The following is a 26,785-nucleotide window of genomic DNA, read 5'->3' as shown; positions in this document are numbered from 1 at the left end:
ATTTTAGAGGCAAGGCTGTTGGTATCTCTGAAGGGACATCAATTGCTTGTTCTTGTACAGCCCAAATGGCCGGTTTTCTCCATTTGTAATATCTTTTAATATTATTCTCAGAAATATAGGCTCTAGATTTAGCAGGAATGTTTATTTCGGTATTCCATTGTTGTAATAGGTCACGACCCACCCCATAAATTCATTGCGATATTGGCTACATATGGCTTTAATTTTCCTATTTGTCCCTCTGGCCCTATACATTCAACCCATCTCGTGCTCTGCCTTACTCGAGATAGGGTTCCAATTCCCAGGAGCTGAACATTTACATTCTGGAGAGGCCAATACAGATGCCAAGATTCTGGGGTAATGATACTTACATCAGCACCTGTGTCCAGCAGGCCAGTAATAAAAATGCCATTTACACACATTCTCAGTTTAAGTCTTTGGTCATTTATAGAAGTTTGCCAAAACACACGTAACTTATCTTTCTGATCATTATTGCTTGTAACAGTAGGCATGGGGCTTCCTAATTGTCCTGACGAGGCACGTTCTCTGCAGAAACTGGAAATGACTGAACCATGTTTGCCATGGGGGCCTGTGAGGCCCCCCTCTCACGTTTCCCGACTGTATCAGGTTGCCTTGTCTATCTCTTGTAGACCTGCATTCATTTGTCCAATGTCTGCCCTTTCCACATCTTCTACATAAACCTGAAGGCTGAGTCCTCCTATTTCTGTTATTTCTAGAAGATGCATTATTATTATTATTTCTGAAAGATGCATTATTATTATTATTTCTGAAAATCTGTTGTCTACAATTCCTTTTCATATGACCCATTTTGCCACAATTAAAACATTTGGTATTCTGGTGTCTCCTTTTACCATTGGAAATTGCTTCTTCTACCCATGCTTCAGTGTCATAATCAAATGTATCAACATTGAGTGTATGCAAGACCCATTCTTCCAAGGGCGCTGATCTGAGCTTTAAAGGGCCCAAAATCCTTTTGCATCCCACATTTGCATTTTCATAAGCCAAAGACTCAATCATTATACGTCTTGCTTCTGGGTCAGATATCCCTATTTGTACAGCCTTAGTTTTAATCTTTGTAAAAAGTCACTAAAGGGTTCTCTCTGACCCTGTTTAACTCTGACAAATGATTCCATTCTCTGTCCTGGGTCTTGTACCCTGTCCCAAGCCCTTAAGGCTGCTGTAGTACACATGGAGAGTGTATTTTCATCCAAATTAGCTTGTTCCGGAGGGTCGGAAAAGAGCCCTTCACCTAGAATTTTATCTAGGGAAATGTCAATTCCCTTCGCTTTTTCCTGCTGTTCTAAGAGTCTAGCCTCTTGCCTGAATAAGCATTTCCATTTCAATTGCGGTCCACTCTCAAGTACCGCAGAGCTCAGTTGGAGCCAGTCCGAGGGGGTTGCTCTGCTTGTCGTGGCCCAAGTTCTTAGTATCTCTAACAAAAGAGGCTTGCATCCCAAAAGTCATGACAGCCTGTTTTATTTCCTTGAGATAATTCATACGGACAGGCTCCCATGTATCCTCCTTGATGACCCTAGGGTTTTTGGAACCAATCACCTTCTCTGTTGTTATTACTGGAAAGGCAGGTAGAGCTGTAGGTAGAGCTTTGTGGAAATTGTCCCGGAGAGATTTACCCACAGATGTAGTTAAAATTTGCCTTTCTACCCTTTGCTCTTCTTCATCAGAATTTAGAAATTCCTCAATCTTTTCAATTCTATTCACCATTGCCTTCTGCAATGTCTGAATCTCCTGTCCAGAATTATGTTCCAAAGCCTTCATTGAGGATTCTAAAGTATGAAGTTTGTCCGTTAGAGATAACATTTCATCTTTGGACATAATTTTTATGGCATAAACCGTGCCTTCTTGTATTGACAATCTTTCCGTCAATCTGTCATAAGCTTTAGACAAAATCCAATTGTCACATTCAGCAGTTTTGATTCTCTCAGTTAATGTTTCATTTCCTACAGAAAGGGACTGAAGCTTATGATCCAAATCAGCTGTTCCCTCTTCCATAGTAATGAATTTCTCCTTAATATCAGCCACTAATGTTTCAGTTCCTACTGAAAGGGACTGAAGCTTACGATTCAAATCAGCTATTCCCTCTTCCATAGTAATGAATTTCTCCTTAACATCAGCCTGGAGAACTTCAAACTGATTCTTGAGAAGATTGTTGTCATTCTCAATTGTTTTTAAGCGTTCAGTCTCTGCCTTAAGAATCCTGGATTCGTCTCGTAAAGACTTTATCATATTTCTATTATCAAACCATTTAGTGACAATGAAAACTACGAATCCCAGAAGGATCCATAGATGTGGGGTGATAGACACCTCTTGTAAAATCTCCCACATGGTACAATTAAAAAAACTGTTAAATTCTTGAATACTAATGTGTTCAGACATTTTATTTATAAAAGAAAAATTTTTTACCTGCAATGATCGGTTCCTGCCAGTGGTGGTCTCTGTGTTTTTGGAGCCTGTCCTAGAACTAGCTCTTGTAGACCAGGCTGGCCTCGAACTCACAGAGATCCGCCTGTCTCTGCCTCCCAAGTGCTGGGATTAAAGGCATGCGCTACCACCGCCTGGCCGGCCTCAAACTCACAGAGATCTGCCTGCCTTTGCCTCCCAAGTGCTGGTATCAAAGGCGTGCGCCACCACCGCCCGGCCAAGTCAGTTTGTATCAGACTAAATCTGCCACTGTGGCGGCTTTTGTTGCAAAACCACAGGTACTTGAGCTTCTGCTAATTCAGGCAGTGGGGTTCCGCTGCAAACTTAGCCAAGGCAGGCAGAATGGGCCTGTGTGGCCCAGTGTGTCTCGGACTCGGCACTGGGGCCCGAGTCACGAAGTAAAAAACAGCACCCGGGAGGGTGCTGTGTAGCTAGCGGGCTACCCACTTGAGTCGGGGGCAAAATAGCCCCACATTGGGCGCCAAAATGTAACGGCGTAAATGAATGCAGACAGATTGTAAATATATATATATATAGCTTTAATGTAGAAATAGACTTACAGAACCACCATTCCCGCGGAGACCAGGAAAGCAGAAGAGCCGGCTGGGAGCACACTCGCCAAATTTATAGGCAAACATTAGCCCGAGGCGAACACGCCCCCAAGAGGCGGGACTTATCCCTACACACGGTGGCTTACATTTATAATCCCTCGGCACTTGGGAAGCTAAGGCAGGTGGCTCACCGTGAATTTGAAGCCATCGTGGACTACAGACTAAGATCCTATCTTAAACAATAATACTAAAAAACCCAGGGAAAGCCCACCACTGAGGTCTCACTGCGAAGAGTGAGCCACAGCAGACAGGTCCAGTGGCACGCAGGGTCTCACAACAGGATCCAGGTGCTGGATACCCTCAGGTTCACTCTAGGAAACACTGAGCTTGGGTGTTCTTCAGATGCGAGTCCTAGACTCTCAGTCATTTGCTCATCAAACTTCCAATAAATGCATTCATCCCATGACTTGATTGTAAGACTTCATGTTTATGGGTATGTCACCACATCCAAAATTCCTACCCAACCCAGCACTGTCTCCTACACCATAGATCTATACCAGTCCCTTAACAGCACACTTGTAGTTACTTTCATATCCAAAGCTTGACCTATCTTTCCCTACCTCACCCCAAATCCATTCCACAATCCACAGCAGTCTTACAGTAAAGCCTAAGAACTACCTGTATTTTGTCGTCTCTCTCACCCCACACCCTTTCTTATACACCCAGGTTATCTATTCCACTTCTTAAATATTGAACAACAGATCTGTTCATGTTGCGCTTGATCTGGTACCTCAGGTCAATATTAGCACCATCATCTATCACCTGGAATTCTCTGACGGCCCAGACTGGCACTCCAGTCTACCTCATACACTCTAGTCTACTGCCTACTCTGTTTTGACAATCTTTCTAAAGTCAAAGCCTACATAATTTCTCTGGCTTTTTTGTTTCTTTTGTTTTGTTTTTTGAGACATGGTGTCTTGGAACTCGATTTGTAGATCAACCTGGCCTCGAACTCACAGAGATCCACCTGCCTCTGCCTCCTGGGTGCTAGCATTAAAGGTGTGTGCCACCACCACCTGGCTAAGGTGTGCACTATTATGTATAGCCTCTATCAAATCTTGTACTGGGGAACCAGGAGCCAGAAATCCTTTACAGAAAGTTTCTCTGGAGTTTCTTGGCCTGACTCCCTTAGGGCCTTTCCTTTTAGGGCAGGCTTAACTATAAAATTCTTAAATATCACAATAGGTTATGAACCATTTCAGAAGACTATAAAATTGTAGAGATGCAGCCCACCTAAGTTAAGAGGACCAGAGGACCTTACATCTCAATGACAGAATACCCACAGCACACCAGTCTGACCATCTGATTTCTTTAAACAGCAGGCAGATAAGGAAGGAAACAGTATCCCCGTGGGATCAATAACATCATCAGTCAAAGTTAAAATTCTAAACCCCCCAGACTGGCCAGCAGAACAAAGCCTGCATCTTCAGAGAAATTAGATACTGGGGGGGGGGGAAGGTTTAAGGGTGAAAAATGAAGACTCCATCAAGCCTTAGGCAGCAGGCAAGAAATAGAGGCGGATTTTCCAGAAATGAGGTCTAGATCCTTTGCCAGTATCAAACTCCATCCAGTATGGTCTGCATATGAAAGCAAGGACGGTTGACTTTTAAGGACCTAAGTGACAAGGCATTGTCAGAGAGACTAAAGCACACACAATGTCAGATTTTTGTCCTCTCCCAACACCAACCTTTTTCAATCCCTAATCAGAAACCAAGTAAACACCAATTCTAGCGTGATCTTGAGGCTGTCTACACCAGTGCAACCCATTTTGTCTTCTATTCCTTTTGAAAGAGTCCACTGTCATTATAGCCACAGGCTGCCTTTCATCTCCCCCTCAGACTGTAACCACTGTGCCCTCTCAACCTGGACAGGTGCTTCCCCAACTAGCTCACACAGGCTTTTTTTTGGATGTTTCTCTTCAGTCTGAGAGCTCAAAGGCACAAACCAGTTTGGAGTCAACTGCTGTCAATTTTCTACTGTTCTCTTATTTTCTTACAATTTTTTGTCTTCTCTGTCCTATCACAGTGAAAGTGTAAAGTCACACGAACTTAAAAGGTTTTCTTTTTTCTTTAAAGATGTATGTATGTATGTATGTATGTACACAGTACAGGCCAGAAAAGGGCACCATATCTCATTACAATGGTTGTGAGCCACCATGTGGTTGCTGGGAATTGAACTCAGGACCTTTGGAAGAGCAGGCTTTGAACCACTGAGCCATCTCTCCAGCTCCCCCTTTTTAAACCAAGCATAATAGAGCACACCTTTAATCCTAGAACCTGGTAGGCGGAGAGAGTGGGTGGATTTAAAGACAACCTGGTTTACTCAGTGAGTTCTAAGACAGCCAGATACCCTGTTGCATCCCCCCTCCCACGCACGCGCGCACAAAGAAAGTTTAAAACATTATGTGTGAATGTGTTGCCTACATATATGTGTGTGTATCATGTATGTGCTTGGTGCTCGCACAGGTCAGAAGAGGGAATGGGGTCCCCCGGAACTGGAGTTACAGATGGTTGTGAGCCACCATGTGGGTGCTGGGTACTGAGCCCAAGTCCTCTGCAGGAGCAGCAAGTGCTCTTCACCCCCAAGTCGTCTCTATAGGCTGCACTTAAACCTCTTGTATAATCTGTAAATCAACCATCATCTAAAATAAACCCAGAAGAAAAGACACTCAATGTATTGTGAGTCTGTGTGACTGTAAGAGTCACAAATGTCAGCACCAACCTTTCTCTTTCAGCTTCTGCATTTCCAGTTCCTACTGCCCTGCCTATCCGGGAGCTGTTTTTGATTTGTAATCTTTTTCTATTGATGGTTACTGTGTTTGAGTGAATGTGAGCATGGGTGTGCTACGCATGCATGTGAAGGTACAAGACTAGCCAGTCTGTGAACTTCTGGGAGATTTTCCTAACTCCTCCCATCTCACCATAAAAGTGCTGGGATTCTAGATGTGCATGCACCATCACATCTGGCTTTTTTGCTTGTTTGTTTGTTTATTGTTTTTGTTTTACAAGACTGGGTTTCTCTGTGAAACAGTTCTGGCTATCCTGGAACTCACTCTATAGACCAGGTTGGCCTTGAACTCACTTAAATCTGTCTGCCTCTGTCTCCTGAGCACTGGGATTAAAGGTGTGTACCACCACTGGCCGGCATCTTTTTTTTTTTTTTAATTTATTTAACTTTATTTTATGTGCTTTGGTGTGAAGGTGTCAGAGCTCCTGAAACTGGAGTTACAGACAGTTGTGAGCTGCCATATGGGTGCTGGTAACAACTCAGGTCCTCTGGAAGAACAGCTAGTGCTATAAACCGCTGGGCCATCTCTCCAGGCCCCACATCTGGCTTTCTAACATGGATTCTAGGATCAAAGTTGTCAGGCCTACGTGGCAATCGTTTTTATCCACTGAACTATACTGAGAGCCCCTGACCCGAGCCACTTAAAAGACAATTCTAACTCTATACTACTTTCTATCAACACTTCCTGTTCCAAATAATCTGAAAATTCAAAGGCCCTAAGAAAACCATAATTAAATATTTGACCATGTGGTTTGTTTTTCTTTAAAAGAAAAATTATGGTTTTACATGTGATTTAAGTGAAGGCAATGTTTTGTTTTTTCAGATAAGAAAAGCTAGCAATTAAAACCACAGTAAATGAAACTTCCTGGCAAGGTTATGGCTGGCACAATATTAGGACTGTTTATTTATACAAAACCAAACTAGTAGATTTAAAAATAACTACATAAAGAATATATAATTTATGTAATCTGGCCAATTTATCATTTAGATTCTGTTTCAATGGACTTAGTTTATTTGCAACACAACATAATTAGGCAATGAGTGGCCACTGTCAGACCAAGGAAAATGACCTTTACAGAGTCCCTAAAGCAGTGGTTCTATACCTGTCGGTCGCAACCCCAGGAGGTGTCAAATTTCCCTTTCACAGGGGTTGCCTAAGACCATTGGAAAACACAGATAACTACAATACAATTCATAACAGCAGCAAATTTATAGTTATGAAGTAACAATGAAAATAATTCTATGGTTGGGGTCACCACACGAGGAGCTGACTGTATTAAAGAGCTGCAGCATAGGAAGGCTGGGAGCCACTGGACTAAGGTCACGTAAACACAAGACTTCAGATCTCCCTTCTCACTGCTTCAACAGTCAAGTTGGTCTGGGGGAAAATACACTTGCATAAAGCAACTAGAAACAGCATTCTGGTCATCTCTCTGAAACAATTATTCTGGTTATCAGGAATTTAGGGAAACAGAATAAAACTTTTTTGTGATGCATACTATTTTAACAATGGCATGACTACTTTTGTTATTAATCTGTTGGGCTAACCATAATCAGACCTAGAACAGAGAATTTACATACACTCTCTTTTTTCGTTTTTGTTTTCCTTCCGAGACAGGTTTTTCTGTAGTTTTGGAGCCTGTCCTAGAGCTCACTCTGTAGACCAGGCTGGCCTTGAATTCAGAGATCAGCCTGTCTCTGCCTCTGGAGTGAGGGGATTAAAGGCGTGTACCACCACCTCCCAGCAAGAATCTCTTATAATGGGGGCCGGAGAATGGCTCAGAGGTTAAGACCTCTTCCAAAGGTCCTGAGTTCAATTCCCAGCAACCACATGATGGCTCACAACCATCTGTAATGGGGTCTGGTGCCCTCTTCTGGCCTGCAGGCATACACACAGACAGAATATTGTATACATAATAAATAAATAAATAAATAAGTATTTTTTTAAAAAAGAATCTCTTATAATGAAATTTAAGGCAAATCAATTTCCTTGTAACTAGACACTCATTTTACACTTTGACAATATTACTGGCTACAACCCATCTAAAATTCAAAAAACCTACAAACAGTATGGATAAATAAAATCCAGTAATTCAAATAATCTTGTAAAGCCAAAAGAAAATGAAGAAATCCAAATGACAAAATCTTTTTCATTATATTGATAAGCATTTAATAAAAAACTAATTAGTGAAACATTAATGCTAAAGTATCAACAAAAATAACAGATCTCTTAAGGAATATACATCCACCAATGTCACAAACTTAGCCTGTTTCTTTTAGAGTAACATAATTTTACTTCTAATCTACAAAACACCTATTATTTACCATACATGTCATTTTAAAACTTATAAAAACCTCAATGGGACTTTAATGAAAGAAGCCAATTTGAAAGGTAACCTATTATTTGGCACAACATTCTTTAAAAGGAGAAACTAGCCAGACAGTGGTGGTGCACACCTTTATCTCCTGTTGTGGGAGACAGAGGCAGTTAGATCTGTGAGTTTGGTCCAGTCTGGTCTACAGAGCGAGTTCCAAGACGGCCAGGGCTACACAGAGAAACCCTGTCTTGAAATAAACAAACAAAAAATTATAGAAACAGTAAAACTAGAAAGTTACTTGAGCTGGAAGGAGCAGAGGACTTTAGGACATCGACCTGTTCCATCTATTCTACATGATGCTGCTAGAGCAGCTGGAAGGAGCAGAGGACTTTAGGACATCGACCTGTTCCATCTATTCTACACGATGCTGCAAGAGCAGATGTGCTCATCCCAAACCAGGTCCTGTCCCAGCAACAAACTCTGTCCACCCAGTGCTCTGCGTGAGAGGTGGAGAATCAGAGTCTGGGGAGGAAACGGAGCGTTTTCTATGCTCACTGCTCAGTGTTGCTGTGAACCTAAACTTGCTCTAAAAAAATGTCATAAACAAACAATACTTGAGGGTGTATAATAACATAAACAGGTAGTCCTAGCACTCAGAAGGTACAGACAGGAGGACCAGGAGTTTAAGACCAGTTTGGGTCACATAGGATCTCAAAACAACAAAATGGAGATAAGTATGGGTGCAGATCCTAGTAGCACTCACAGACGTAATTAAAATAATTTTAAAATAATAAAAAACAGAAACAAAAGTTCAATGGTTATCATTATCACTTCCGAATTACCAAAATCTTAGAAATATTCATTTATATTTTATATTCAAAGTTTGTGATAAAAGTCAAGAAGGCCTACAGATTTAGCCTGGTGGCAGAGGGCTTGCTAGCATGCAAGAGGCTCTGGGTTCTATCCCTACCAGAAAACAAGCAAAACAGAGTCTTAATGTTAACAATGTCAGTTTATGAATTACAGTTAGGCACGACAGGTTATCAAACACGCGAACTATAAGAACTTAGCTGACACTGATTAGTGCTGAAGGACTCACTAGAGGAATCCTAACCCATGTGTATCTACGCCAGGAGCTGCAACTACAAACCATCTCTAGCTGAAGCACGCTTCCTGTAAAGAAGCGTGTAAGGAAGAGGCTAGCCCATCCACCAGACTCAGAGTGAGCACAACCTAAATCTCTAGGATCTGTCTTACCCCAAGAAGTCATGTTGCCAACTCCAGCATCTAGTACAGAAATGCTCTCAAGAACACCAGACTGACAGTCACGAAATCAAGGACTTGTGTAAGCACAGCACCTCAGGACCTTACACTGTGCATTTGCCGTCAGTTTTGTTGGCATACAAACTAGACTGTTATTATACATAAATAATACATAATTTTCTTAAACTGTGCACATTTGATAAGCGTTCACACAAGAAAAGCTACAGGAAAGGACTTTTCTCATTTTTCTGGTATCTTCAACATTTAATCAATGTTTCTAGAAAAAAAAAGCAATAGTCTAATTTTCTATAACTTCAGACACAACCTTAACCTCAAATTACCAAACTTCAAAATCAGTTTTAGACTTTAAAAAGGTTTCACTAAATGTCAATTATTATTAAAAATATTTAGCAAACTAAGTGCATACATTCAGAAATGAAAAAATGAAATAGATCAATAGGCACCACTCAAGACAACATTGTAAACTGTGATTAAAGCAAAGCCTTACTTGTCTGGGTTTTTCACTCTGAATGTTGCATTAAGCGCTTTTAACCTGGAGTCTGCCTGGAAAAAATAATTTGTTGACTTAATACAATTACATTTCAGGGTATAAATTCAAACAGCTTTACTTTCCCTTCAGAATTAAAGTGTTCAAACATGTGGATTTTTTTAATCATTTGTTATAAGCATATTAAACATATTGAAAAAGAATAGCTTCTTTTGAGAATAGCACACAGCATGTTATAAATCAGAATGAGTATGCGGCCTTCAGTGATTCCAAGCTATCAACCACAACACCAATGCACCAGTAATGACAACAGCTCTGCATTATCTCCAAGCCAAGAAAAGTGGTGACCTGCCTAGGCAGGCTGTGAACCTGCTGCTTTATGGAGATCCTGTGTGTTCTGAGCATACTTCTCAGGTGGAATCCAAACCACATGGGCCTTCACTTTTCTTGTTATCATAATGTCTCAGAAAAAGAAAAAAAATGAAAACTGCTACATTAAATTAATGCTATGCTAAATAAAGCAAGCTAGATGGCATCACATTACTGAAGACATCCCTTTTTTGGTTTTTGAGATGGGTCTCATGTAGTCCAGGCTGGCCCTAAACTCCTCACCCTGTTGTTCTAGCTCCCTAGCATAGGGTTTCAGGTGTGAGACAGTGTGGTGCCCGGCTTACAAAGCACATCTTCTTAACTTCACTTATTTCTAGGTAATTGTTCTCTAAGAAGAGACAGAGAGGTAAATACAAATAGGAACTTCATTGCATGAGAATCCTAATTTTTTACGTAAACAGAAATGAAAAAGAGAACTGTGTCAAGCATGATGGTACGTGCCTTTAGTCCAGCACTTGGAAAGTAGAGGCAGTTCAACCTCTGTGAATGCTAACCCAACCTGGTCTATAGTGAGTTCCAAGACAGCTAGTGAGGATTATGTAGAGAGATCTTGTCTCAAAAATAAAACAAAAAGATGGTGATATGCACCAATAATCACAGCACTTGGGAGGCAGAGGTAAGCGGATCACTGGGGCCAGCCTGGTCTACAAAGTTCAAGGTTAGGCAGAACTCTGTAGCTTGTCTCCAAGAACAAAAAACAAAAACATCCACAAAACCAAACCCAAACAAACAAACAAAAAACCCAAACCAGGGTGCTAAAGGGATAGCTTAGCAGTTAAGAACGCTCGCTGTTCTGGCAAAGAGCCTGGCTTCACAGTTCCCAGCACCCCATGGCAGCTCAAAACTGCCTGCAACTCCAATTTCAGAGGATCCCATGCCCTCTTCTAGTCACCATGGGCCCTAGGCATGCATGTGGTACACATACATACAAAATACAAATGTAAATCTTAAAAAAAATACATCTTTAAAAAAAACCAAATGTAGTTTGGCTTTTTAAAAATATCTCTATCCTCATGAAGACTTTATATTATTCCAATTTCCAACCCATAATTACAAATACTTTCAATTAACACAACAAAGTAAACCAAAACCAGCAGGATATCTGAGTTACTCCACTAAGAAAATAGGAACAAATAACAAATGAGCTCTTTCATATACTCAGCGCCCACAACTCCAGAGTAAGGGATCTGCACAGTTGGCCAATAAACACCAAAAAAGCTTAAAGATTTATTCCTTTTATTTTATGTGTATGAGTGTTTTGCCTGTGGGTATATATGTGTACTACATACATACCTGGTGCCCAGAAGCCAAAAGACTGGTACTGGAGTTACATATAGCTACATGGTAGCCACCATGTAGGAGCTGGGAAAAGAACCCAGGTCCTCTGCAAAATTAGCAAGTGCTCTTAATTGCTACGCCATCTCTTGAACCTCTCAAATCTCACTTTAAAATAAATAAATACATTTATTTCTTTATTCATGGGGGGGGTTGCCTACATGTATGTCTGGCAAGTCTGTTCACCATATACATGCTTGGGGCCTGTGGAAGCCAGAAGGCAGGAATGGATCTCCTGGAACTGGGTAAAGATGGCTGTTAGCTACCACTTGGGTACTGAAGGCGAACAGCCAGTGCTCTTAACCACTGAGACATCTCTCCAGTCCTCTCAAATCTCACTTTTGTTTGTTTGGTTTTTTAAGACAGGGTTTCTCTGTGTAATCCTGGCTGTACTGAAACTAGTTCTGTAGACCAGGCTGGCCTCGAACTTACAGAGATCCACCTGCCTCTGCTTCTTGAGTATTGGGATTAAAGGGATGTACCACTATGCCCAGCTTCAAATCTCTCTCTTCCTTTCCCCCCGTTTGGTTTTTGGAAACAGAGCCTGTCCTGGAACTAGCTATTGTAGACCAGGCTGGCCTCAAACTCAGAGATCCGCCTGCCTCTGCCTCCGCCTCCAGAGTGCTGGGATTAAAGGCGTGTGCCACCAATGCCCAGCTCTCTCTCTTCTTTTAAGATCTATTATGTATACAAGGTTCTGTCTACATGTATGCCTGTATGCCATAAGAGGGCACCATCTTATCATAGATGGCTGTGAGCCACCATGTGGGTTCTGAGACTTGAACTCAGGACCTCTAGAAGAGCATCCCCAACCTCTGAGTCACCTCTCAGGCCCCAAATCTTACTTTCTGATCCCACAATGTTTTTCTTTTTTCTTACTTTTAAACCTTTCCTTACCAAACATATCTAGCAGAATAGGTCCATCGCCACTGCTCACTTTAAGATCACACAGAAAGAGGAGATGCTTAAAATGAGACCAAACCAGAGAGTCCTCTGAAGCAACTCTGAAGAGTTTCCTGGCCCACTGCAAAACTGACAGGTTACTTTGCACTCACCCAGAAGCTCTCCACTCAACACCCAAAGATGCACCTTACCTAGTGCTGTTTATAGCACCGTATTTTTCTCCTCTAAAGCAGGATTATCTGAAATCATGCCCTATGTGTTTCTTGACTGTCCATTTTTGTTTTACAAAGCTGCACACTCTGAATGCACACTGACTCTGGAGCAGCACAAAGGCTGCCGGGTCAACACTTTTAGCGTTTTCTCTATTTTCTCCAAAACCTTGCCAAAGAAACTACCCAGCTTGGGTTTCTCTCTCTAACTGTTCTTTGCTGACCTTAGGGTTGGTTCCACTGCAGATCTCCTGTCCTTCAGATCTCGACTTAAAAACCATCTCTTCAAGGGAAACTATATTAGGTCAGTTCGCCCAAAACCATCCTAGTTTGTGCCCCTTGTTCCTGTCTTAGTAACAGTGCCCTCTATACTGCACACCCAGTATACATACTCTATACAACACAAAGAGTCAGTCTGGATAACAAATTCCATTCACACTTTTCTTGAGTAAGGGTCTCCTCATATATACAGCTTGGAGTGGTTTGGAACTCATGATCCCCCTGCCTCAGCCTCAAAATGCTAGGATGAGAACTGTGAGCCGTGAGAGCCGAAGTTCCTGGGGGCTGGAGGATTCTATGTTGAAGATTGTGCAGACTGATGAAAATTTCGTGACTGTGCAGAGCTAGAATGTTACAGGTTGACAGCCAAAGCGACCTTGGACCTTCGGTCCCTTCACTAGCCCTTTATCACTAGCTAGGGTAACTGACCTAACTTCTGACTATTAGGCAGAGCCCTAGGAATAGATTCTTAGCAGACCTCTAGCTTCCACCAACCCAAAGGCTAAGAATGCTATCAAAGAGCATCTGAGTGCCAGGCGATAGTGGCACACGCCTTTAATCCCAGCACTCGGGAGGCAGAGGCAGGCAGATCTCTGTGAGTTCGAGGCCAGTCTGGTCTACAGAGCTAGTTCCAGGACAGGCTCCAAAGCAACAGAGAAACCCTGTCTCAAAAAACTAAAAAGCATCTGAGTGCTACAGCAGTACTCTCCTGGCTTTACTGAAACCTGCCCACCTGCTGTCCCCACCCACGTGTGTTGTAAAGGCAATAATGTATTTTGTTCTGTTCATGGAGTTCATGAACCCTCCACAGCACAACCCATCATTCTAGACAACCCAATTCTGTGTTCCCAGGCCATGCTTGCTTGTGAGCCTTAGAATACTTTCTTGTTATTCCCTCTTGGGAAAGAGCTGTGCTTTGTGTTGCTAGCCACTGCCTGCCTGACTCATCTTAAAGTGACTCCAGAAAACAAGCCCTACTGGTTCATTAACAACAATCATAGTCTACTCCTCGTGCTGCTTTTCACAATTCAAAAACAATTTTTTTTTTTGTTTTTCACTGGGTTTCTGTGTAGCCGTGGCTGTCCTGGAACTCACTTTGTAGACCAAACTGGCCATGAATTCAGAGATCCGTCTGCCTCTGCCTCCTGAGTGTTGGAATTAAGGGAGTGCACCACCTGTGAACCAGCTTCAACGTATTTTCTAGATGACTTATCCCTTCTTAACACATATCCCACTCCTTAAGAACAGGCCAGTCACGGTCTGCACAGCACTTAGAGCAGCAAGTACCTCACATTCTGCAGGTACCCAGACTGTGGAATCAGAGGCTAGCAGAGGGCCACACCTTGTCTCTGGCATTCCTTCTTCCAAGCAAAAAGAAGGGTTCCAGATTCTTCTGAATCAGCCTCTATTCATTAAGACCTGGGCAATACAAAGGTGAGCATTCTCATGATGCAGTTAACTGACTGAAGACCATCTTAGTCTGCACTGAACTACTTTGTGTTCATTACTCTAGGGACAAACCCTGGGCTCTCCTTCCACAGATTCACATACCATGAGTATTTAAATAAATACTCCAAACATGAAGCGGGGCTTGAGAGGGCTGAAAGTATGGCAGCAAACCATGTTACATCCATCTGAACATCGCAGAACCCTGTGTTGCCTAATTGTAGCTTTCAGTGATCAGATGAACTAATTGTTAGATATACAACCTTCATATAAATTAAATGTGACCCTATATGTGTGTGTGTATACACACCTATCGACGTATGTATACGGTGTCATATATTAATACATGTGTGTATACTTGTGCATTGTGAGGCTGTCCAAAAACATCTCATTTTTTTCATGGAAGAAAGACTTGAAAAAGAATTCATAATAAATAAGTTTCTGAAATATCTCCTACTTTCAACATGTGACATTTTGAATTATTAATTTTAGGTATTATATTAAATATAACCTTTCGAATACTTTATAAAAGAAAACCTCAAGCTTTAAACCACAAGGCTATACAAATACAAAACGTTACTTAAATACTTTAAAGCCATCTGCCCAAAAGATTTAAAGGACCCTGTCAACAGCATATTCTAGAATAACAGACAAACTTGAGAGTTATCTCAACACTACCAAACTGGGACAAAACTGAGTATAAGAACAGATAAATAAGTAAAGACTAATGGCCAAATCAGTGACTAAATATCTGCTCATATACAGAAAATTCATGCAAATAACTTGATATTAGTCTTATCTTTCCTCATTCACTTGTAATATATTTTAGAATATTTATCAGAAAATGTAAAATATGAGTCTTTTAAAGTTTCAAATTATTTCAAATCCATCCCTAAACTTACAACTTTCCTCTAAGGACCACCAAGTGCTGAATTAACAATCAAGAAACTGGTATCTGCCGGGCGGTGGTGGTGCACGCCTTTAATCCCAGCACTAGGGAGGCAGAGGCAGGCGGATCTCTGTGAGTTCGAGGCCAGCCTGGTCTACAAGAGCTAGTTCCAGGACAGGAACCAAAAGCTACGGAGAAACCCTGTCTCGAAAAATCAAAAAAAAAAAAAAGAAAGAAAGAAACTGGTATCTGCTAATAAAATACCCAACTAGTTAAGAGTCAGTTCATGACAGAATCAGACACTTGATTATATTTCCTGTTTATTCTGCACTGAATTTCAAATTCCTATATGCCAATGTCTGAAGCTCCAGGATTTTTTTTTTTTTTTGGTTTGGCTGGTTTGTTTTTAAGACACTGAGTTTCAGGTAGCCCAGGCTATCTTCAAACTCACAGAAAGATGAAGATGACCTTCAATTTCTAATCCTCTCCACTTCCCAAGGAATTTCACTATTTACCACTAAGCCTAGTCTGAGATGTTTTTAAATTACTGAACATAGTTTGTTTTTGTCTAGGTGTACTACGTTGAACATAGTTTGTTCTTGTCTAGGTGTACTATGTTACTGAGGTGTTTTTAAATTACTGAACGTAGTTTGTTCTTGTCTAGGTGTACTATGTTGAACTGATTCATCATTTACCACCTTTTTTTAAGAGTGTTTTTCAAGAGAAGGTCTCACTATGTAGCTCTGGGTGTCTTGGAACTCACTATGTAGACCAGGTTGGCCTCGAACTCATAAAGTTCCCACCTGCCTCTATTCCCCATGTTGGTATTAAAGGTATGTGCCAGGTGCCAGTACACCTGGCTATCATTTACTATCTTATATTAAATACTAGGTTCAGCATATTTTATCTGAAATGTTTGGGTCTTTACAATGTAATCTTTGCCAGTTGAGTATCCCTTTACGTAAAATCTGAAATAAAAAATATCTCTAAGTCTAAAACTGAATTATACAATAAAATGTTTTAAATTCTGAAATACTCAGTATTTCATAGTATTTCAAATTTCAGACTTTCAATTTAGGATTATTCAACCTGTATTTTACAAACTTATTCTGTATTTGTCTCCCCTCCTCACACGACTTCCAGCAGACAAACCCTTCTAGTCTGTAATAACCTGTGCTGGCTGTCCCTCAGGAAGATCTGGAGAGCCCCAATCCTTCACCACTGAGCTTCTCAGTCTCCAGGAACTCTCTTTTACAAGCACCAATGCTAATGACTATAAACCTGCATCACTAACAGGGGCCATTTCACCACGACTCCTACCACTTTTCAAATTGGTTACCATGCTTCAGAAGTAAGACAAAGGTCTCATCCTAGGTCTACCAATGTCGTAAAAACCAAGTGTGGGTTTCCCTAAGTGTCTTGTCTCCCAGTAAGCAAATGTGGGAGTCAGAGAACAAGTGAAGTAGCCAAGTAGAATTTAAGGAAATGAAAATGTGGATGTACTCCTATACTGTATGAAAACTCTATACATTGAATTTACATTATTGATTTAAAATAGTTTCTGGGAGGATTCAGAAACTTCCCACTATAGCCCAACCAACACTAAAATTACACAAATCAAAAGTGAACTGAGGTGTTTTCTTGGAAATCCTTCCAACGATGTTAGACGCAAAGCTGACCCCCACCATTAGCTCAGCAAACAGAGCCACATCTCCATTAAGAGCACACTACCATGCTGGGAACTATGGGGGATGTGGAGCACATATTCACATAAATACCCTTACCTTCAGCTGAAATCCAGTCTCATTCACAGTCTCCTTCCAGTTGCCTTCCTAAAAGTCAAAGTCATTTTCAGAGATCATTACTGCAAAGCCTAACAACCAACACATAATGTTCCTCATGAAATAAACTGAGTATCTACCATTCTGTTCTTAATTCAAGTTATACGAGAGACCATTTTCTTTACTTCAAAACTACAAATTCAATGCAAATTCCAAAAGTGTGAAAAACATCCAAGATTTTAGACATCTGGCCTCCTAACACTGAAGATTTTTAAGTTTTCATTTAGGTAATTCTAAAAGACATAAAGTTTTAGTATCTTTTTTTTTTAAGATTTATTTATTTCTTATGTATACAACATTCTGCCTTCATGTATGCCCGCACACCAGAAGAGGGTGCCAGATCTCATTACAGATGGTTGTGAGCCACCATGTGGTTGCTGGGAATTAAACTCAGAACCTCTGGAAGAGCAGCCAGTGCTCTTAACCACTGAGCCATCTCTCCAGCCCAGTTTTAGTATCTTTTAAGTGTAAAAATCTTAGCTGTGATGGGGCTGGAGAGATGGCTCATTGGTGAAGAACAGTTACTGATCTTCAAGAAGACCCAGGTTTTCCCCCCAGTCCCCACTCTGTGGCTCATAACTAAATGTAACTTCAGTTCCTGGGATTCAACCCTGCTTCTTACCTCCATGGACTCTTGCACCCATGATGTACATATACATACAATCAGAGACATACATACACACACACATACACACACACACACGCACACACACACACACACACACACACATAAAAAAATTTAAATAACTAATATTTTTAAAAGCTTAGCTATTGGGGTAATGAGATGGCTCAATATTTAGGTAAAGCATTTGCCATGTAAGCCTGGCAACTAAGACCAATTCCCAGAGTTACTCGAACGGTGGAAGGAGGGACTGACTCCACAAAGCTGTCCTCTGATCTCCACATGTGCCATGGCAGGTGTACCCCTCCCCCATGTCACACTCCAGAGAACACAAATAATTAAAAAAAACTCAGCTAATGACAGAATCTAATAGCCCAAAATTCAAACTAACCAATAAACTGCCTACCAAAAGCTAACTCAAGAGTCTCAAGAATCAGCATTTTCTAGTTTTTTTAAAAGTCTAACTCAAATATTTTTTGTAAAGACTAATTAAAAGAATACCTGTGTTAAAAACAAATAGAAGATTTTGTCTCTACAAAGGACAGGATGTGAAGCAACCCTCAAGAGAAAGTTTTCTAAGCCTATCCGTCGTCTCTCCACAAAGTCTGGATCCATGTTGTCAGCAGAGAGTTTGTGCCACACGAACTCTGCCTGGGGAAACAAGGCAACCATTAGGAACAGGCTCAACCACAGGTAAGTACAGCTCTTACTCTCGGTCTTAGCTAGGATTATACTGCATTGACAAAACGCCATGACTAAGCAAGGTGTGAGAGAAGTTTATCTGGCTTACACTTCCATATCATTGTTCATCATCAAAGCAAGTCAGAACAGGATCCTGGAGGCAGGAGCTGATACAGAGGTTATGGAGGGGTGCTGCTCACTGGCTTGCTCCTCATGGCTTGCTGCTCAGCCTGCCTTCATACAGAACCCAGGACCACCAGCCCAGGGTAGCACCACTCACAATGGGTTGGGCCTCCCATCTCAATCCCACATCAATGACTAGTTACAAAAATGTCCCACAGGCTCATGTGCTTACAGCTCAATCTTCTAGAAGCTTTTTCTCAACTGAGACTTCCTCCTCTCAAATGACTCTGGCTTGACATAGCTGACATCAAACCATACAGCATACACCTAGAAATTTCTCTTTACAACAGAAGGAGACCATTAAAGAAAACCACAATGCAGAGAACAAGTGATCCTGTGGTGCCCAGCCAACTGATGCATCTACGACATAGCTCCCGCACCCAAAGCTCAGGGGACATCTGGGAGAGGGAGCAGAAAGACTGTGAGAGCTAGAGGAACAGGAAGTCTACTGTGAGATTATGTCTCCTGGGAATGACAGAAAAGCTATACCTATGAACATGTCTGCCTAAACAAGACTTGCACAAGGATAATACTAACATATATGCTAGCATGGAAGGGGGCATCTTATGGGGCCTCAACCCTAGACAAAGAACTCTAGGCAATTAGTGAATGCTAAAAGTAGAAGAAATAGCCCCTTTTGTGGAAGGTTGACTAGACGGTCAACCCCGAAATCATAAACACACAAGTAACATTATACAGACTGAGCAAGTTCCAAGACAGGGCTACACAGAGAAACACTATCTTGAAAAGCAGAAACAAAAAAGAAAGAAAACAAATAAATGAATGGGGTCAATTCCAGGCACTTCTCAACTCCCACGGCTCTGTCTTACCCGCTTTTCAGGAAGAGGTGGCACAACAATATGCGGGTAGTACACTAGAAGGTAGTTTCTCAATAGCTCAAACTCGCTGTACCGCCTCCACAGTGAGTCTGTGAGGACGCTCTGACCGTCAGCATGTCCAACTGACCTGAAAAGGAATCAAAGGCATCTATTACTCCAAAACTGAACACATGATGCCAACTCCTTCAAAACCTTACAATCCCAGGAAACAGACTTCCTGTGCCCATTTTACAGATGAGGATGCAGCTGTGCTCTGCCTACAAATGCACACTCTGTGTGTTGTGCGCTCAGATTCAAAGCTCTCACCCGAGTGCTTTCCTTCTGTTATGGAAAACCCATCTGAACTCATGAGAAATAGCTATATGGGAACATTCTAAAAGCTGCAGTGTACAATTGGTTTTACAATATTTGTTACAAAAAGGCACTTGTAACTTTACTACTGCCACAATGAGGGGACAACTTCATGACAAAGACCCAGATACCACAAAGTCTGGGTTCAGTGTATGAGTCAATCCAACAGACCTGAATACCAGGAGACCCACAAGAACAAAGTTAGCTCTGGAAGGGCAAGGAAGAAAGTTCACAACTCATGTCTCTTTTCCCTTACAGAGCTGGCAGGCACCTCATGTTTTACCTACAGAAAAGTCCAAACTGCACTTAGGAGGAAGTTAGGAAAAGAGCATGTGAAGGCTATTTTAAAGCACTCAAGATTTCTGCTGCCATCATGAATGCAGGGTTTTGACTTTGTTGTTCTTTAGGGGTCTTTCTTACTATGCAGTTCTTATTGGCCTGAAACTTGCTGTGTAGACCAGGCTGGTCTGGAACTAACACAGAGATCTACCTGCTTCAGCCTCTAAGTGCAAAGAGAAAGGAGTGTGCCTCCATGCCCAGCTGCAGAGAAATTTGAAACATTATCAAACTTCCTTATTTTCCAATTATTCACTTGACAATAACTTATTTGTCCTCCAAGAAATGCACAAACGATCACAATGTGTATTTGTCCATCAAGACCTAGTGACCGAGAAGCTAAATTAGTCCTGGAGCAGTCATTAGAGAGGCTCAGCGCAGCAGCTACTTCTCTGTAAGTTTGTTTTGGTTTTCAGGTGGGTTTTACCATGCTGGCCTAGCTGGCCTCAAACTCATACATTTGAGAGATCCTTCTGGATGAACTGGCAGCCTACCAGGCCCAGTTGGGGGGGAGGGGCAGGGAGAGAGGAAAGGTATTAATTTTCCTGCCTTAGCCTCCTGAGTAACTAGATTTACAATACACTACTGTTCTTTTTAAAAAGATTTATTTTATTATTCTTAATTATGTGTGTCTTTGTGTGTATGCCACACGAGTGCAGGGGTCCTCGGAGGCCAAGGTGTTAGATTCTGGAGCTAGAGTTACAGGCAATTGTAGATGCCTGATGTGGGTGCTGATAATCAAATTTTAGGTCCTCTGCAAGAGCAGTTTATGCTCTTAACCATGAAGCCATCTCTCTAGCCACTATACTTGGCAATTATTGTTTTCATCATTATTCTTTTGAGACAGGGTTTTACTATATAGCCTGGGTCTTAGTGCTAGAATTACAGTTGTGCACTGCCACGCCCTACATGTAAGTAGTAAATATGCACACCAGGCTGGGCACAGTGCACAGACGCAGGTCAGGAGGCAGGTGAACCTCTGTGAATTCCAAGACAGTCAGGGCTACATAGAGACCCTGTCCCCCAATAAAAACAACAAATAAATAAATAAAACAAATATATTAAGCTTACCACTAAGGTTATTAATTACATATTAATAAAAGGAAATACAATATGAAATATAAAACACAGGAATATTAATCACAGTCTAGTTTGGAGAGGCATTAAATCAACTATGTCTAAAACAGCTTCCAGTTCAGATTCCCAACTTCAACATGAAATAATAATTTTATCCTAACTTACAAAAGTTTTCCTTGGCCTTGTCTCCCAACTAGAAGAATTTAATAACATACTGCTTCCCCAAACATTCCTACATGCTCTAGAAGACAAATCTCCATCCTTTTATCTTGAAACAATGTCCTATCACAAGAAAACACACCCCAGCAGCTGAAGGAATGCAGTCATTCAACCCCACTCACAGACAATAGCTGCCAGAAAAACCTCCCCACCTAAAGGTAAGCCCAATCCTGGCAACCTACCGTGTCTCAATGAGGTAAGCAGTGTACGTTTCTTGCATGTTCATGGCGTTTCTTCCAGTTCTCTTTTCTGCTTCAGAAACACTGATTTCTATTTTCTTCAACCAAAAATTATTTCCCGTCATCTGGACAAAAATAAATGGAACAATAAAAGCCCTTTAGATGGTATTGATACATGAGGATGATGGGGGGGGGGAATACGAATAAAGGATACTATAATCATGCATGACAATATAACAAAACCCATTATTTTATGTAATTAACATATGCTAGTGAAAATGGTATTGGAAAACTCATAGGCACACTAATAAAATCCAGCACTGGTAAATATTTCCAGAAGGTTTGGGGGCTGGGACAACAGCTCAATAGGTAAAGTGCTTGCCATGCAGGCAATGAGGACTTGAGTTTGAATCCCCACGTCCTCTGTAAAAGTTAGATGAGCAGCATGCACCTGTAACTCCAATGCTCCTTCTATGGCACCATAGGAGGCAGTGACAGGAGACCCATCTCAGTAAGGTAGGGGAGGATGGCAACCAAGGCTATATACTCTAACCTTCATACACATGCGCAGCACACAAACACACATAAATATATTTTCTAAGTTGTTATGGGTTACTAAAAAATAACAGCAAGTGACAACCTCTTTTTATCAACATACTACAGTACCTCAATTTCTTGAAAGATATTTTAATAGGTACCATACATTTAATTATTGTAATTCCAACATTCCACATAAGCAACCAAGCTTAAAGCTATACAGGAATATATAAGAAAAAGCCTTCAGATGGGATGCAGCTAAGGGCTAGAGCCCTGCCTACTATGTTTGAGGCTCTCTCTGAGTTTAAGTTTCATCATTGCAATAATAAAAAAACCTTAGGCTATATTACAAGCAGAGGATTCTGGAAGAGTACCTGGTGCATTATCAAGTACCAAGTATCTACTAACCCATCGAGACAACACAGATTTTGTATTTAAAAATATTTTTTGCAAGGGTTGGGGATTTAGCTCAGTGGGGAACCCTTGTCTAACAAGTGGGGTTTGTCCTGTCTTAGTTAGGGTTATTATTGCTATGATAAAACACCATGACCAAAAGCATGCTGGGGAGGAAAAGATTTATTTTGCCTACACTTCCACATCATAGTTCAACAAAGGTCAGAACAGGAACTCAAACAGGGAAGGAACATGGAGGCAGGAGCTGATGCAGAGGCCATGGAGGAGTGTTGCTTACTGGCTTGCTCCACATGGCTTGTTCAGATTGCTTTCTTATAGAACTCAGGACCATCAACCCAGGGATGGCACCTCCCACAAGGGACTGGACCCTTCCCCATCAATCACTAATTTCAAAATTTGCCCTATAGGCTCGCCTATAGCTCAATCTTCTGAAGGCATTTTCTCTTTTTTAAGCATAATTTTTTATCGACTTTGGGAATTTCATATTATGTACCCCAATCCTGCTCATTTCCCAGTTACTCCTCATCTGCCCCCTCACTCCCATAGCATCCTCACCAAAAGAAAATTTAAAAAATATTAAAGGGGCTGGAGAGAAGGCTCAGCAGTTAAGAGCATTGGCTTTCTTCCTGACGACCCAGGTTCAATTCCTAGCATCTACATGGTAGCTCACAACTGTCTATTACTCCATTTCCAGAGGATCTGATACCTTCATACCAATGCACACAAAATAAAGTTAAATAAATTAAAAAAATATTAACTAAAAACAAAATAAAATAAAACAAACCAAAAAACCACTTCACTCCCATCTTTCCTTTGTCTTACAGCACTGGGAGTTGTGGTACATCACACCGTGTGCCCTTTGGTCCACTCAGCTTTACTTGCAAGTGTTCTTTTAGTTGTTGGGTCTAGTTCAAGGTCTCTGGCTTCTGGGACATCAATACTGGATCCCTCACCAAAACTCCTCGCCAATATCCTGCTGTTGCCCCGGTGATGGAGGTGCTGCAGCTGCGGTTCAAAGAACCAGTCTGTTCATGTATTCTGGCAGAACAGATGGGGTAGATTCTGGGGTGGGCTGATTTGATCAGTTTTTGCCCCTCAGGCAAGGGGCAGAGCCAGCTCTTCAACACCCAAGCCATCAAGGCCAGCTCTCCAGCCCTCTATCCCTGTAGAGAGGGGTGGAGCTATCTCTCCTGAATGTGGGACCAGCTCTCCCAGAAGGGGCAGGGCCAGCTCTCTCAGCACTGCCCTCGGATTTCAACACTTATGGTTCCTATGACCCCATAGGCCATGAAGATAATAAACAGACCTCAGCTGCAGCAGGACCATGGACCCCAAAATGGCCCTCAGCAGCAGCTTGGGTCCAGATGTCACTATGGCCCTGATAACTACACAGGCCACCCAGATGAGTGTGGCCCCGGTGGCAGCATGGCCCTTGGACACCAACATGGTCTCAGGTGGCTGACCAGACCCTGGGTGTCCACATGGCCTTCGGTGGTAACAGAAGCCATGGACATCACTCAAACACTGCCTGGTATAGGACCACAGACCCAGACATGACCCTCAGCAGTAGTTACAGTGCAAACTGCAAATGTCACCATGATCCAGGGTGGCAGCACAGGCCACTCAGGTCAGCATGGCCCCAGCAGCAGTGTGCGTAGCCCCAGGTATCTGCCCAGACCCTGACGGCACTTTCTCAGTTGAGGTTCCCTTCCTCTGAAATGACTCTGGCTTGCTTCAAGTTGATGTAAGAACTAGCAGTCACAAATCCTTAACTAAAAAAAAGAAGTCACAAAAAACAAACAACTAGCCGGGAGATGGTGGCACACGCCTTTAATCCCAGCACTCGGGAGGCAGAGGCAGGCGGATCTCTGTGAGTTCGAGACCAGCCTGGTCTACAAAAGCTAGTTCCAGGATAGGCTCCAAAGCCACAGAGAAACCCTGTCTCGAAAAACCAAAAAGAAAAAAACCAAAAAACAAAAAACAAACAAACAAGGCTAGTAGCACACACAACCTTTCCAGGCTAGCCAGGACTACACAGTGGGACCTGTCTCAAGATACAAACAAAACAGAACAAGAAACAAACCAGTGAGCTCCAGGATCAATAGACCCTGTGCAAAGGGAGTAACGAGGAGGGGAAGGAGAGAGGGAATGCACGTTCATATGTAGGCACAGGACACCTGATGTTCTCCTTAGATTCGGTGCACACCGGGGCAAACACTGACTCCCCCCAAAAAAGCAGATCCTTTATGGAAAGGCAGCAGAGAAGGGGTATATATTAGGAAAAAAATAAAGATACACAAATGTAAAAATACCATAATGAAACTCAGTATTTTGTGCATTTGTTAAAAGTAACACATAAGAAGAGATTTTTAAAAAGCTGCACAGGTTGGGGTGATGACTCAGTACGTAAAGTGCTTGCTACTTATGCATGAGCACCTGCGTTTGCATCCCCAGCACTCACAATTAAAACACTTTCAATTCCAGAACTGAGGAGGAGGCAGCAGGAGGATCTCTGTGGTTTGCTAACTAGCCAGCCTAGCCAAATCTGCTAGCTCTAGGTGAGTGAGAAACACTGTCTGAAAAAGCAGGTAGAGTGATCCAGGAAGAGACCTAATGTCAACCTCTGGCACCCACAGGAATGCACATACACACGAACACACATAAAAATGCGACAGTAAAAGCAATAGTTACAGAGAAAATCAAACTTATGTATGACAGTACCAAAAATGGAATCAATGATGAAAAATAGATAATATATTTAGGAAGCGCTCCCAAGAAAAATACAGAAAGTGATGTTGTATATTTATACACACAAGAGAAAATAAGAGAGACAGAAGACATCAGAGGAGAGCTCAAAGAATTACCTAAGTTGGTGGACATCAGCATGATAAAGGTCACACTGGCTGAGATAACCATACAGCTCTTGGCCTTCAGCCTGCTTTTTGATTCATCACCATCTGCTTCAGTGAAAATTCTCTGAATTCTAAAAGCACATAACTGTACTGATAAATCACCTTCTCAGCCCAAAAGATAACACATTAATCATGATTTCAGCCTGTCATACTATCTAGTAATAACAAGCACAAAATTTTTTAAAAAGCATTAAGTTCGAAAATAATATCAAAACAATGTACATGGGTTGTTAAGTCTCAAGTCCCAGAACAAATGGATGAGGTGCCTAATTAACATATCAAAGTGAACCTGGCCTCCAGGTTCTCAGCACCCCTACCTACCTGTTATACGGTGTGGCTGGCAAACCCTGCCCTCTCCAACCCAGGGGCCTAGGCTGCCCTTCCCCCAGAGATTCTTATCTATATAATCCAGACATTTTGGTTACCTGCCCCTTTTGTACCTTTGCCCTCTTGGCTGCTACACCTATTTCTCCTCTGTGGTAGGTTGAGTGTAACTGGCACTATTAGGAGGTGTGGCTTTGCTGGAGTAGGTATGGCCTTGTTGGAAGAAGGGTGTCACTGTGGTGATGGGCTTTGAGGTCTCGTATATGCTCAAGCCATACCTAGTGTCTCAGTTTCACTTCGTGTCCTGTACAAGATACAGAACTCTCAGTCCTTTCTCTGGCACCAAGACCCACCACGATGATAATGAACTGAACCTCCCACATCTGAACCGTAAGCTACCCAATTAACTGTTTTCCTTTAGAAGAGGTGCTGTGGTCATGGGGTCTCTTCACAGCAATAGAAACCCTAAGACAGCCTCCCTCCCCTCTTCCTCTCCTCACATAGCTCAGGGTCCTGACTACGGTGGACTCTCCCTTTTGTCTACAATGAACTTTCTCCTCTACCGTACCTAGGAACAGTCATGTCCTTTCCTTTTTATTTCTTTTTTCATTCATTAACAGCAATACCAGCAGGGCTGGTAGATGTATACCATATTCCTTGTGCTGAACCTATTAGCATAAAACAGCAACAATATCTAACATAACCAATACCTGTAACTGTTAAGAGACACATTCACAGATGTGACTGTGCTTGAGAGCTGGCTAATGGAAATAGGGTGCTATTTAAATCACACATTTAACACTGTAGAAAACATTAAAACTAAAAGAAAATAGGCCCCGAGCCACCCAAGATTACTAAAATGCTTAAAAATAGCT

At 41.8% G+C, this 26,785-nt stretch overlaps 1 protein-coding gene across 1 annotated transcript in view; it reads right to left on the bottom strand.

Moving 5' to 3' along the window:
- Positions 1-26,785, bottom strand: part of Snx4 (sorting nexin 4) — a 66,643-nt gene that overhangs the window by 25,807 nt on the left and 14,051 nt on the right. The window contains exons 2-6 of the mRNA XM_041673385.1: positions 21,727-21,848; positions 19,553-19,688; positions 18,360-18,509; positions 17,180-17,227; positions 9,945-10,000 (exon numbers count right to left, since the gene is read on the bottom strand). Of these exons, the coding sequence (XP_041529319.1) occupies positions 9,945-10,000; positions 17,180-17,227; positions 18,360-18,509; positions 19,553-19,688; positions 21,727-21,848 (512 nt within the window). The remainder of the gene's footprint in view (positions 1-9,944; positions 10,001-17,179; positions 17,228-18,359; positions 18,510-19,552; positions 19,689-21,726; positions 21,849-26,785) is intronic.

Source organism: Microtus oregoni, unplaced genomic scaffold, assembly GCF_018167655.1.
Source record: "Microtus oregoni isolate MIOR12 unplaced genomic scaffold, Mior012 000023F_ref0000262, whole genome shotgun sequence".
NCBI classification, from domain to species: Eukaryota; Metazoa; Chordata; class Mammalia; order Rodentia; family Cricetidae; genus Microtus; species Microtus oregoni.
This window is presented reverse-complemented; position numbering and strand designations above follow the sequence as displayed.